The sequence below is a fragment of the Gossypium arboreum genome, chromosome 3 (assembly GCF_025698485.1).
Source record: "Gossypium arboreum isolate Shixiya-1 chromosome 3, ASM2569848v2, whole genome shotgun sequence".
Classification (NCBI taxonomy): Eukaryota; Viridiplantae; Streptophyta; class Magnoliopsida; order Malvales; family Malvaceae; genus Gossypium; species Gossypium arboreum.
Window position 1 is genome coordinate 5,181,175 of NC_069072.1, and position 15,595 is coordinate 5,196,769.

Consider the following 15,595-nt stretch of genomic DNA (forward strand, 5'->3'; position numbering starts at 1 on the left):
CGATTCTTGTTTTTCATTAAACATAAAAATTGTAAATAAAAAGGGTGGTTTCGACAAATAATATATCAAATAATTTCTTTTTTGAAATTTTTTGCCTATAGTAAGTGAGAGAAAATTATCACAAAATTTATTAGCCTTTATTCATGTTTGAGCTCTTGAATTATATATTTTTTATTTTGGTATTTAAAATGTTTTACTCATTTAGTACCTAAAGATATATTTCGTTCACCAGTTTAGTCTACACTTACTAAAAAAATTTGGTTAAAACTCCAACAAATAACAAAGCACAAACTAAACATATTATAGGTCAATACGGTCTACACGTGACGAAATTTAAATCAAAATAATTTTAAAACATGATATATACTTCTTATAATATCGCCAAAACATCTTTCAAGATAATAATTTAATTTCACAACTTGTTTTTTTTATAGGAAATTATATTTTTAGAATTTGCTACTTTTTATTATTTTGTTTTTCTTCAAACTAGATTAATATAAAAAATAAAAAAAACATGGAGTCCTAACTACACCTATACTTAAAAGTTTTTCTTATAATATTGTAATGATTCGATTTTTTTATGTTGAAAAAGTTAATTGTGGGATCGAATTTATTAAATTGAGTTGTTTAAAATTTTGATAGAGCAATTACAAAGTGAGTGCGAGATTAAAAAAATAAAAGATAAATTAGAAATAAAATTATTTAGTAATTAAATTATATAAATCATTAAGCACTATAGTACAGAGACTACATTAGAAGATTAGCAATTAGTTTTTTTGTACAATATTAGGGGTAGGGTAAGGGAGTAACACGGTTTGAACTCATACCGAATAAGTGATCTAACGTAATTTGATATGTCAAATTAGGCTTTCCATTACACTCGAGGAACTTATTCTCAAGCAATATAAGTGTATTTTCTTTACTTTTGTCGATTTTTTGCTTTTGTTATTAATTAATGATTTTTATTAGTTTTATGCCATATTGAGACCCAAGTTGGCCAAATGGCGTCATGAGGGACCTAATGATATGATTGAGTTGGTGTAGGAAGTCAATAATGGCCCGAACTCGAAGAAATTATCATTCAGAACTGGGTATCGCGACATTGAGGCTATGAAAGTCGTGATACCCCTGACAATGCTGAAGTGAAAAAACTTAAGGTCAACTCTAATGATATAGCGATACCAAAGATGGGTATCATGACACTGAGACCCCAAGACTTTCAATTTCAATATTGTTTTAGGTATCGTGACGTCTGAACCTGCCTCACGAGGAGAAAATTGATTGCACAGGTAAATGTTACTTAAATACCATGAGGGTGAATAAATGAAATGGTATAAAGTTACGGGATGATTGTTGCTCCATATGAAATTGGGTAAATGAAATACTAGAATGCCATCTTAGTATTATGACATTGAATCTATTAAATGAAGTTTTCGTTTAGTATATTAAATTGCTTAATGTTGTATATTTAATTCAGATTATGCTAGCACCATTAAGTATTTAATACTCAACGTATAGTTATGTTTGTTTTTGTGCGCATGTCTCGGACAGGATTTTAGTAGATTAAAATTGTAAAACATCTAAGGTCAATAATTCAACTCGAGTTAAATATTGTTTTGGTCAATATGGTATGCTTTGGTTAGCTATGGACCTATAAGGTTTCTTTTGTTGAGTTTTAATGCTTGAGTAATGAATGAGTTTGCATGGATATAAGTATTAAGCCATTTATTTAACTACATTAAGTTGAGGTGACTTGATTGTTAAATTGTTCGGATATTTGGTTATATATTTGTTTGTTAAATTCATGCATGTGAAATTGGTATAAAGTTTGTTTAAGTTAGGTATGAATTGGTTTGTGATTGAATACATTTAAATGTTCATTGTAGACCATATTTTATTAGTGGCTCGAGACATGAAGGTCATGTCTCGAAACCCCCTATAAAATTTGGATAAATGAGTTTGGATTCGAATCCCAACTCCATATTTGATCAAGTACAACTCCTAAATACTTTAAACTAGATCAATTGACATTCATTAAACATGTATACGTGATTTAATTGAAATTATACGTAATTTATTTGTTTATCAAGTTAGTCTGAGTTACTCTGACAATATAATGTGATGTCGCCCATTTGGATTAGACAATTGGATCGCATGTGAGGTGTCTCACAATTATAGTATTAATGTTTTCGCCTTTTACTATTTTTATACAAAATACTTAAATGAAATAATTAAAATGTAATATTTAATGATTAAATCTTTTCCCACAAAATATTTATTTGCAAGTACTTTATCACTCGGGTCAATTGTTAAATTAAAAAATTAAAATTTTAATTAAAATAAAAGTAATTTAATATTTAAAATAAAACAAATTTTTACTGCATGTTGGTCATATATTGATTATTTTTTACCTCAAAAAAGAAGAAGCTAACATGTGTTGTTAGTCCCTGTACTTGTAATGAATTTGAGATTGGGTTCTTGTACTTTAAAAGTTAAAATTTCAATCTGCCCTTTTTAATTTAAAAATTCTAATTTGGTTATTATTGTCATTGGTAGTTTCTATCAAAATTTGTCAATTTAACATGTTTATTTTCTGTTAATTATATGCCACATTATATGAGGTCAACCTAATCAAATTTTAATGACAAATTTTCTATTATTTTTATGCGCACTCAACAATTGTTCTATTAAAGTTTATGTTTTATCTCATTAGACCAAATGAGAGAATGTAAGATTTTAAGTCTAAAATCATGAGGCCTAAAAATTTTACTTTAATAGAAATTAAATTTTATCATTTCATTAGGTTACTTGATTATATTAAAAGTTTATCATTATAAATTAATTCCACTTACATAAAAAAATTGCCTTCATTGCTTAGGATTTGTGTAATTAAAGGAAAAATGTTAAGAGAGAAAAATCAATTTATCAAATGTTCTTCGTCAAATCTAATAACCAACTTCAATTCCGCATAAGATATTTCTTAAACTTATGATAATCATATTATTCTAAATATCCAAAAAGCATTGTTTGTGCAATACTAAGGTTTTGATTTGCATAATGTTAAGATCAAAAGACTTTACAATGCCATCAATAACCACCCAAAAGTGTCAATTACCAACATGTGTCATTTGGTAAAAACCTCACTTACCTAGAAGTTTGTGTTTATTTTTCAAGGATTATATTATTTTATAAATATTAGAAACTCTATCTCACACATATACGTGTAGAAATAACAAATTTAGAGTATAAATATGTGTTTCTGAATAATAAATAATAAAACGTATGATTTGAAACTAATTAAACATAATAATACATGAAATATATACGGTATTAAAATAAATTATGCATAATAAAATAAAAATGTATAAAAATATCAAAATAAAGAAATTTAGTTGAGTGATAAATTAAATATATATTTTAACCCAATTAGTTTGGATTCAAATTCCACCATATACATATTTTTATTTTCTTTTAAAATAAAAGACTAAAATACCTTGAATAATGTAATTTATTTTAATTATGAAAGGACGTTTCAATAATTTTCCTACTAAATTTAGTGACCGGTTGTGAGTGACACTAGCCCAGTCAAGAACTTAAACAATAATATAAATACACATATATTATATGAAATTAAGGTATAATATCCTTCATTAAAAAACTCGTAAAAAAACTATATTATTTTCCTTACATAAACATGCTAGAGGTATTTATAGGTTGAACCGTCTTAAACTCAATTCATCTACCTATAATATCAATATCATATACAACTATGTAATATTCACTGAAATATTAACATCAAATTTTACCTAAATTCCTTTTTTTTTTTCTGTAAATGCATAAGCAGGCTATGAGCATGGACTGCACTTCTTCCTGTGTGGAAATGACCTTGTTCTTGTCCAAAAATAATATGGTCTAATCATGACAATATTACAGTCAATATTTGCTAAATAAATACTGGGCAATAAGAAAAGATGATATCATGATAGTTTTTTTTCTACATTGGTTGGCCTGACTATGTTTATATATATATATATATACTTTCATTACGAATTATATGATTTTTTGAAGAAAACTTTGATAAACAGTCCAAGTCTTTAGCACATGGTGATGAATAATTCTCATGCATGCATGCATGCTTTTTATTTTGGAAAAAGAAAATTACTTCAATCTTATCGTCTATTTCATTTTATTTTTCTTGTACTATCGTGGGAGGTACATTAAACACTAAAATAATATAAAATAGTAAAATAACAATTTCAATTTTTAAAAATAATAGATGATTTTCCTCCTCTATTGAGAATATTCTACAATAGTAAGACACACAATACATGTAGTAAACACAAACTGAGTCAAGCAGGAGATGACAACACATATGTGTTAAACCTTTAGCCTTAATAATAATGATATTAAAAGGTAAAACTGTATTTAAATCCTCTTAAAATCTTTTCTCAATTAATATGAGATTATCTACTTTGCATTGCTAATATATATATATATATATATATATATATATATATATATATATAAAATACATTTTATCGGGAAAAAGAAAAGGGCAAAGCACTAGTTTTTGACTCATTGCAATGAGTGAAATAATTGTAAATGTTAATATTCAACTATTGGTGACTGCATGAACTAATATTATACATATATGCATGCAAATTGCAATCACTTGTATATATAATAAATAATTATGCATCCTATTTTGAATTTAATGTGATTTGACTGACTGAAATTTAAGGAAGGGGTAAAATGTGGATTAGATTTTATTTAATATAAAACAAGTCATCATTTGAGCATATTAAAATATTATAAACGTCAAATTTGGACTTTAATTTAATAAGTATTTATAAAAAATTTAATTATATTTTGAATTCAGATTGGTCAATTTTTTTCTTTAGTTTTGTTAAAAATAACATGAAATAAACATGCGAAAAAAATAGTCCCAATTAGGACAAAGAAAAATGGTCCCAATTAATTTGACTATTAATGATAGTAATTGAGAATGGCATTTTCTTTTCAATAATAAAACAAATAAATCTTTACATTTTTTATTAAAGAGTCAATTTTTTCTGAATTTTTCTTGCTTAATTATTTTTTCACTCTGACTTTGTCTTAATATGCTTTTTGTAAAAATGTAAACTTATCCAATTAATCATGAGCAAAAAGAAAAACCTCCAGATTTCTTTTTTATTAAATACATTCATAATAAACTTTTGAATTAATTAATGAAAAACAAGCCAAAATTAGGTATAATTAAAAGACAGAATAATGCTAAATAAGTGACAGAAAATATCAAAATAGCAGGTTTAAATTTGGAGAAACAAATAAAAAAAAACGCTTTTTATACAGCGTGTTCTTTTAACTCTTTTAATATATCAATTTATTTAGTCGATAGTTAAATATTAATGGTTTTATCATTAATTTTGAGTTAAATTATTCTCTTACTCACATTTGTATTTTTATTTTACCTTGTATATATGATTAAATAATAGTGATTTTATCATTGAGTCTTAGGTTTGATTCCTCTTCTAAGAAAGTTTGTACTTTTTTTATTTCATGTTGTTTCAAATTTTTTATTTTTAATTAATAAATATATTGTTTTCAAGTTTTTTCATTTATCTTTTAATTAATAATTATTTTATTTAAAATATCAAATAATTATTGTCAAATATCATTATCTTTAGTAAATATAATTTTATATGTGTAATGTTTATTTTTCAATTCATATCATGAATATAGTAAATTTTAGTATTATATATTTTTGTATGTGTATTTAAAATAATTAATTGAAATATTTAACATATAAAATTATTTGAAATATCATACCCACGATGCACATGAAAAACAATAATATTTGAAATAATTGATTGATTTTATAATATTAGAAATCATCATACCCACAATATATGTGGAGAAACTAAATATTTTACATATAAATATTATATATAAAAAATATAACAAAAAATTAGTTGTTGCTTTTAAAAATAAAATATATTTAACATAATGATACATATCAATTTCATCAAAATATAATTTATATTATATAATTTGAAATAATTATTTTATTTTATAAATAAAATAATTATTAATTAAAAATAAATAAATAAAAACTTCAATGTGAAACAAAAAATACAATTGTGTTTAAAAGAAAATTGAAGCTAAGACTTAAAATGATAAAATCACTATTGTTTAAGTATCTAATAAGAGGAGCTAATGTATTAAAGCAAAGCTTGAAACAATATAAAATAAAAATACAAATGTAAGTAGAAGAGAAATCGAACTTGAGAATCAAAAATAAAACTACTAACATTTAATTATTTAACCAAATGAACCAATATATTTAAAAAGTTAAAAAGTAATCCTACGAGATGCGTTTTCAGAAGAAAAAAAAACACTTTCTACAAAATAAGCTTATTATTAGGTTTTTCAAAATCAGTTTATTTTTCGAAATATCAGAAAAAAAAATTGTACATTTTCCTGAATATATTTTTAAAATCAGCATCGTCTCCAAATTCTCATAATTTGGCAGGAGAAAAGCAGAAATGAAAGGAAAATGCAATGCCCCACCATGCACATGCACTGCACGCACGCTTCCAAACACTTCCCTTGAAATTCTTTCTTTGACTCGTCACTTGGTAAAGCTCCGCACTAACACGTGCCAAACACTATCCACGCGCCTTTTCCTCACGCTCTCTCTACTCTTTTCTCTATCCTATAAATACTCCCCTTCCCTCCCTAAACTCCAATATCTCAAACTGCACCTTCCCCCATAATCGTAAAACTAACTGAAATCCTCTCTCACTTCCATTCCTCTTCTATTCTCCTTCTCCACTGCCGGGCTTCCGCTGCCGTCGACACCCAGTATGGAGGCTCCCCGGCTGTATTCGACTAAACCTGTTCAATCTCTCAAGCCAACGAAGAAGATTCCTTTAGAGGAAGATCACGGTAAAGCCTCAGACGCATTGCCGCTTCCCTTGCACCTAACGAATGCCCTGTTCTTCTCCCTCTTCTTCTCGGTGGTTTATTTCCTTCTTTCCCGTTGGCGTGAGAAGATCCGTACCTCCACAGCTCTCCATGTCGTCACCTTTTCCGACATCATAGCCCTTCTCTCATTTTTCGCGTCCTTTATTTACCTTTTGGGTTTCTTTGGGATTGACTTCGTTCAATCCTTGGTTTTCCAACCATCGCCTGACGTTTGGGTTGCCGAGGACGAGGAAGACGATAATGAAGTTCTGCTCGCAAAGGAAGACACCCGTAAGGTCCCTTGTGGACAAGCTCTCGATTGCTCGCTTCCACCTCTGCCTCCTGCCGCACCAATCGTGACTCCCCAGAAGGTGTTCGATGAAAAGCCTGTGACGGTTACAACGGAGGAAGATGAAGAACTAATTAAATCTGTAGTGGATGGAACAACCCCTTCGTATTCCTTGGAATCGAAATTGGGTGATTGCAAGAGGGCGGCTGCAATCAGGCGGGAAGCGTTGCAAAGATTAACAGGGAAGTCATTATCAGGATTGCCCTTGGATGGGTTAGATTACGAGTCGATTTTAGGGCAGTGTTGTGAGATGCCGGTTGGCTACGTGCAGATTCCCGTTGGAATTGCTGGGCCTTTGTTGGTTAATGGAAGAGAGTACTCGGTTCCTATGGCAACCACGGAAGGGTGCTTGGTGGCTAGCACTAATAGGGGCTGTAAGGCTATTCATTTGTCTGGTGGAGCTACAAGTGTTCTATTAAAAGATGGTATGACTAGAGCTCCATGTGTAAGGTTCGGTACTGCGAAAAGGGCAGCTGATTTGAAGTTGTATTTGGAGGACCCTGATAATTTCGAGACCTTGTCTGTTGTTTTCAACAGGTTTGTTTTGATATTTCTAGAACTCCATATTGATGGATTTAAAATTCAAGCTAATATTGAAAATTTTGACTCTTTGGTGGTTGCAGATCAAGTAGGTTTGGCAGGCTTCAAGGTATCAAATGTGCAATTGCTGGAAAGAATCTGTATATTAGATTCACTTGCAGTACAGGTGATGCTATGGGGATGAACATGGTTTCCAAGGGAGTCCAAAACGTTTTGGATTTCCTTCAAACTGATTTCCCTGACATGGATGTCATTGGCATCTCTGGTGAGTTTCACTTTTTGACTTGTAATTGTGTTCTTTCTATGTTTTTACTGTTCTATATAGGATTACTGAAATTTATGAATTTGCCCATATAGGAAATTTTTGTTCCGACAAAAAACCAGCGGCTGTAAATTGGATTGAAGGACGAGGCAAATCTGTTGTTTGCGAAGCCATCATTAAGGGTGATGTGATTAAGAAGGTCTTGAAGACAAGTGTGGAATCTCTCGTTGAGCTTAACATGCTCAAGAACCTTACTGGATCAGCTATGGCTGGAGCTCTGGGTGGATTCAATGCCCACGCCAGTAACATCGTCACTGCAATCTACTTAGCTACGGGCCAAGATCCGGCTCAAAATGTGGAGAGCTCTCATTGCATCACTATGATGGAAGCTGTTAACGAGGGCAAGGACCTCCACATCTCTGTCACAATGCCTTCCATCGAGGTAATTGATTATGTTGCCGTCTGATTATCCATCACAAGGATTTTCATTACCAAAACAGAATCGGGGTATTTATGTATGTCCCTAATTATAATTGTTGCTGTATCTTTTAGGTTGGTACCGTTGGTGGTGGAACACAGCTTGCATCTCAGTCAGCCTGTTTGAACTTACTTGGAGTGAAGGGTGCAAGCAAAGAGACACCAGGAGCAAACTCTAGGACGCTGGCAACCATTGTAGCGTCTGCTGTTCTTGCCGGGGAGCTGTCGCTCATGTCAGCACTTGCAGCAGGGCAACTAGTTAAGAGCCATATGAAGTACAATAGGTCAAGTAAGGATGTCTCCAAGGCTACTTCATAGAGAAAACGTAACGATGGCCTGATATTTGGGGGTAAAGTGGTAATCTCCCATGGTAGAAACTTACTAAGGAGATATATCCCTTTGTGTCTAGCTTAGGTGTACGTTCCCATTTCACCCGACATAGCAGGTTGATGGAGCAGTTATGGCGGTTGAGAAGAATGGAGATTATTTATTAATATTGGTTACTCACGATTAGTTGGCGATGATTAAACTCATGTGGTGGAAGCTGCCCTCTATCAATGCCTTTGAAATTGAATGGAAGAACCCCCACCCCACGGGTAAATGGGAGTAGATAGATTATACAGAACAGAAAAAGAATTTTCTTTATTTATTTTGTATTTTGTTCTTTCCTTTCTTTTAAAGACAAATTCAGGCCATGTAACCTAACTTTTAAAGCATTTGAAAGCAACTTTTGAAATATATTGCCCAAACAATTTGCAGTTAAAAAAACAAAAATACCTTTAAAATTATATTTATTGAACGTGTCACCAACATAGTTAAAAAGCTTTAAATGATAAGGATGGCAGCCGGTTAATTGGGTTCAACAAATCCTTTGGTGTTTGCTCTATTTTGCAATAGGAGGCGAGGGCAATGCATGGTGGATTAATAACCGCTTGGGATCATGGGTTTTGGCGGATCCAAGTAGAACGTGACTGCTTAGAGCTCATGAACATGCTCCAGCAGGGGACTGTGAAGATTGTATTCTATCGATTATAGTGGATACCAGGAACTTTATGCTATAAAGTTTGGACTGTGGTGCTTCGGCACATTTATAGGGAAACTAATTTCGTTGCTGACGGTTTAGCCAGGAGTGCACCTAGAGATGGGATTGGTATTGTCTACTTCACCTCTACAAATCCAAGAGTAGTTGGAATAGAGCTTTTGCGTTGATGTCTTCTTCTATAATATATATATATATATATATATATATATATATATATATATAAAAGAAAGTATTATGGATGTTTAAATTTAAATTTTAAATCTGTTGAATATTATGATTGAATAAATTAATTGAATTTGGTTCAATTTCAATGTTGAGATTTGCTTGGTACTTACCAACCCAATGTCTCATATTAACTTTCAAATTCTATGAAAAGAATTAATAGTGTTGAAATGGACGGTTGATAAATTATTAAGAAAATCGAGTGTTTGATTGGAAGTGATTATTGTTGTGCCCATTGAAGGCGGCACTGTAACATGAACACACAAGGTTGTATATACAGTTTTGTTTCTCCTACGTTTGTGGAGCCTAATTCAATGAGTAAATTCATTATCTTTCAACTCTACACAACAAGTGATTAAAGTCCTATCACACCCCAGTATAACAACCTCCCTTTGTACTTAAATATCTAGATCATTCACCTTTACATTTTCAGGGGAGAACTTAGGTAATAAACCAAGCAACAAACTTGTTTATTTTCTCAAATGCACTATCAAAAACAAGTTCTTAAAATGAACAAATAAGTTCTCTCAATACTTGGTACAAAATCTATACAAGTCTCCCAAATATATAAGAGTTTTAAGTTTTGCTAACATACGAAATCAATTATAATGTAGTCCCTTAACATCAACAGCTAAACTAGCAAAATACAATAAATAATAAAAACTAATATAATATGGACTATTGGAGATATATCCTTAATGCTATCTCGATCCAATCTCCACAATCCAAAGGATCCAATTACTTGATCTTCATAGTTGGACGTTGATATTTTCATATTATCATCATCGTTTTCAAGCCAAATATTTAGTTTCAAAAATTGCTAACTCTAAACATGGCAAGTAATAGAGTCTATTACAATGCTATCTATAGTGGCCATTACCGTTGGCACTTCACAAGCCATTTTTGAAACTTACTTCTACAATTTTTTTCTCTGGACAATTTTTTGAACAAAACCAATTCAAATGAGGAAGCTTATAAACAGTAACAAAAAATGCTTCCTTTTAGTACAATCCCCTTATCCATCACACTTAACTTAAAACATAATCAAGTAAATCAACCATTAATGCCTTTTAAGTATTTGTATCAACAACCAAAGTACTAGCATTATATCTAAGTAAGATGAAGATAAGTGTTTGTACACCAAAATAAAATCCATCAATCCATTAGAAAAGTTAGTCATTACAAATATTTCAAAAGAAATACTCAAAATGAAATGAAGCTTGTAATAACCAAAAGTAAAATAAACTCCCATTAGTAAGAGCAATCAACTTGTCACCATCTTAGTCATCATCTCCTTCCTCTTTACTTCCCTTTTTGTTAAAAAAATATGTTGAACATTATTGTTCGAATTGAGTTAATAAATCATTACGGAAAGTAATTTCTTAATCTCGAATGTTGAAGATGTACCTTAGACTTGCTTAATAATAGGTTTGTAGACCAAGTCTTTAGGGATTTAAATTTATGTTACATACATTTTAGGAGAAAGTTAAGTGTTTGTGCCATGTTTTTTAGGAGTAACTTTTGCAGGTTTTTGTTAATATTTTACTATATAATATGAACAATACAACAAATTATAGTGTGCTTCCAATATATCTTTCTTTCATATTTTTTATGTTTTATATTGTTGCTAAAATACTAACAATTGGTATCAGAGCTTTTATCTTAAGGGATATGTTAGTTGAGAGAAACACGTAAGCTTTAGACATGAAAGTTGACACAACGTTGTCTCATATTGTTCCACCAATTTTTTATGGTGGTAACTATCAGGCTTGGGATGTTAGAATGGCAGTCTATCTTGATGCAATGGATCTTTGGAAGCAGTACAAGAAGACTACGATGTTTCGTTTTTTCCAGCAAATCCAACAATGAATGAACTAGAGACTCACAAAGAGAAGAAGACAAGGAAGTCCAAAGCTAAAGCATGTATTTTCTCTACTGTTTCAAGCAAAATATTTACAAGAATCATGAATTTGGGGTCAGCAAAAGAAATTTGAGACTACCTCAAGAAAGAATATCAGGGCAATGAAAGAACAAAAAATATTCAAGTGCTCAATCTGATCAAAGAGTTTGAAATGATGAAAATGAAGAAGACAGAAACCATTAAAGACTATTCTGACAAGTTGGAAGGCATAGTAAACAAGGTAAGATTGTTGGGTAAGGATTTTTCCGATGATCGAATAGTGTAAAAAATTCTTGTCACTTTGCCTTAAAATATAAGTCTAAAATTTCTTCATTAGAAGAATTTAAGGATTTGTCAAGTATATCCTTGGCATAATTAGTGAATGTATTGGAGGCTCCAAAACAAAGGAGAAAGATGAGACAAGAAGCATCAGTAGAGGGTGCTTTTCAAGTAAAGTTTGAAAATTCAGGAAGCAAAAACAAGAAAATTAAAGATGAGACCAACAACAATAACAACAACGAAACATATCCACTATGTCCACATTGTAAGAAGATAAATCACTTGCTAAAAAAATGTTGGTGGAGGTCTAATATTAAATGCAGAAAATGTGTTAGTATTGAGGACATAGAGCAGGTCTGTAAATCTCAATAACATGAAGAGGCAAAAGCATCTACTGAGTAACAAGAAGATAAGTTCCTTTTTGTGGCGACATGTTTCTCCAATGATTCTTGGTTGATCAATAGCGGTTGCACAAATTACATGACCAATGACCCAACACTTTTCAAAGAACTTGATAAAATTATTATTTCCAAAATAAAAATTGGAAATAGTGAGTTTATTCCAGTTAAGGGAAAAAGAGCAGTTGTTATTGAAAGTTTAATAGGTTTGAAACACATAACTAATGTTCTATATGTTCCTCACATTGACCAAAATCTTCTAAGTGTTGGGTAGTTGATTGAAAAAGGATTCAATATCATATTTGAAGAAAAATGGTGCTTGATCAAAGACTCAAAAGGTAGAGATGTATTCAAAGTAAAAATGAAAGCAAAAAGTTTTGCTCTAAATCTAATGGAGGAGAAGTCAACAATGAACCAATTGCTAGAGACTCTTCAGTACTTTGATGACAACATCGATGATGTTCCAGTTCGTGACATAAGATCTTTATCTAAAATTTATGAAAGGTGCAATATTGCTATATTTGAGTCTTCTGAGTTTAAAGGAGCTGAGAAGGATGACAAGTGGATTGAAGCAATGAGAGAAAAGCAACCCGATGTATTCCAAGTCAAGCGACAAGAGGAGAAAGTCTACATGTTAAAGAAGGCCTCATGTGGTTTTAAACAAACTTCCAGGGCCTGGTACAACAAGGTTGATGGATATCATTTGAAAGAAGAACAGAAGATTGGTGAAGTCAAACTTACTGGGTTTCGACTTTTCTTGTTTATCCTAAATAACCGAACAACCTTTTAAAAAAAAATTTAGAATATATGAATTTTAAATAAAGGCAAGCTCATTCTCAAAGTTTGAGATGTCGTGTCTTAACTTACTGGGCATGACATTTTATTACTTCGAGATGAGAGAGTCTTTAACGTTTGTTTTAATCTATTCGGTCATTTTCAAATTAGCGTTTTTACGAAGAGGGATCGTATTTCAATGTCTTTCAAGCTTTCAATTTTCGACACTAAGATATTAATTAATCAACTAGGTACCAATTTTTGGGCGCTACGAGGGTGCTAATCCCTCCTCGTGCGTAACCGACTCCCGAACCTATTTTTCTTGATTTACGTGGACCAAAATCGTTGTTTAAATAAATCAAACCATTTATTAAAAACAACCACTTTTACAAGGTGATCAATCACACCTAGAAAGATTGGTGGCGACTCCCGTTTTCTTTTTTCTCCAAGTCGATACCTGTTTTTTTAAAAATGGTTACAACAGCTTGGCGACTCCACTGTGGATTCTTATAAGAGAGTCAAGTCACAAGTTGATTAACTTTTGTCTTTTTTCGAAAATTGAGAATTTGGTTTTGATATAAGATCTCTTCATTGCGTTTCACCCGTTTTTCGTACTGTTTTCATCATTTTATTCCTATTTTCTTTAATCGTTTCAAGTTTTTATGCATATATCTTCTCGCATTGCATTGCATGACCGTTGTGGTCACACCCTTATGTGGGAGTGAGAAACTACGCCTTCGTGAGGTTTTCGCCTCCGTGCAGGATAGTGGATCACTTTTGGAATACATCCGTACCTATGGTTTCGTGAGATTTTCATCTCCGTGTAGCCATAGGGAAATGTATTCCCCTGAATTGAACTCGATTCAAATGAGCCTATAATGGGTGAGGATCGAGGAATCTGCTGATTCAGGTACCTCAAACTTTAGAAGCAACCTCATATAGAAAAACCGTAAGAACCCAACTTAGTTAGGATTAAACCTTAGATATTACCCCTATAAACTATCGTTGAGATTTATTGATATCATGCAATACTGACTACTTCTTTTCTTTTGTTTGCATGTCATTTTGCATTTATAAAGGTATCGATTCACAGTCAGTTTCTAAGTTAGGAAGTTTTATTATGGAAAACGGACTTCTTGATAGAGTGGAGGACAATGTCGATGTTCATAAATGGTCAGAGCAAACTCAATTAGAAAAGGGAGACAGTATAGTTATAGGATATGTGTCGGAGCTGCCAGATTATACTCGTATAAGTGTCACACAGAATAATCTCCAATAGCTTAAGGAAATTTGGGATCAGTGGGGCAATGGGACCAAACAGTTATTCTATGATAATTACGGAGATTTACCTTGCTTACTCGATATTCAGGTATATGAGCACTTATTCCGAGCCCTTGCTCAGTTTTGGAACCCGGCGTATAGCTGTTTCACATTTGGAGAAGTAGACTTGGTACCTACCGTAGAGGAGTACACCGCCTTACTTCGTTGTCCCAGGTTTCTGAGTGATAGGATTTATTCTCGAGCTGTTTGTGTCCCTACCTTTTGGAAGAAATTAATGGCCATTACGGGGATGAACGAGTAGTGGGTCACTGCCAGAATTAAAGAGAAAGGTGAGTGCAAGTGCATCTCGTGGGGCGCTTTGAAAATTTTGATTTTGACACACCCTGATGAGACGAAGAAGGTAGACATTTTTGCCTTAAGTTTGTATGGACTGATGGTTTTCCCTAGGGCTTTGGGATATGTGGACGAGGTAACCACGGATCTTTTTCATCGACTCAGCAAAAGGGTCACTTCTGTCCTTGCGATTTTGGCGGAAACATTCAGGTCCTTAGGTGCATGTAGGAGGGCTGGCGCAGGCAGGTTTATAGGATGTGCTCAGTTACTTTTGGCTTGGTTCTATAGTCACTTTCGGTTGATTGATAAGACTGTTTGTCAAGTTTTCTTTGAGAACTACTCCCCAGTGAAAGATATAGTAGCCTCGTCTAGAAAAGTGGATGTGCCGAAGGAGAATTGGATAGCATTACTTCGGAATCTTCAGTCGAAGGATGTGAAATGGAGAGCTCCATGGATAGTTCCTGGTGATATACTTTATCGATGTGGCAGCTTTAATTGGGTTCCCCTTGTTGGGAATTTGGGGTGCCATTGGTTATGCCCTTTTGCTCGTGCTGAGGCAGCATGGATTGAGACAGTTCGTACCAGTGACTCAGGGGTTAGCTCAAAGTGAGTTTGCATACAGAGGAGCCGATTACAAGAGGAAGGTTAGTGAAGTTTCTAGTGCTTGGAACAAGACTTATCGATTGAAGGGAGTGGCATTAATCCTGCTACGACACCGGAATATGTTGAGTGGAGGAGTAGAAGGATTAACGATAATGTCCCTATGACAAAA

At 32.3% G+C, this 15,595-nt stretch overlaps 1 protein-coding gene across 1 annotated transcript; it reads left to right on the forward strand.

Moving 5' to 3' along the window:
- Nucleotides 1-6,721: 6,721 nt before the first annotated feature.
- LOC108474412 (3-hydroxy-3-methylglutaryl-coenzyme A reductase 1-like) lies at nt 6,722-9,330 on the forward strand. The gene is made up of 4 exons (XM_017776323.2): nt 6,722-7,852; nt 7,939-8,120; nt 8,213-8,559; nt 8,670-9,330. The coding sequence occupies exons 1-4, from the start codon at nt 6,867-6,869 to the stop codon at nt 8,910-8,912; spliced, it is 1,758 nt and encodes a 585-aa protein (XP_017631812.1). The 5' UTR covers nt 6,722-6,866; the 3' UTR covers nt 8,913-9,330.
- Nucleotides 9,331-15,595: the final 6,265 nt, after the last annotated feature.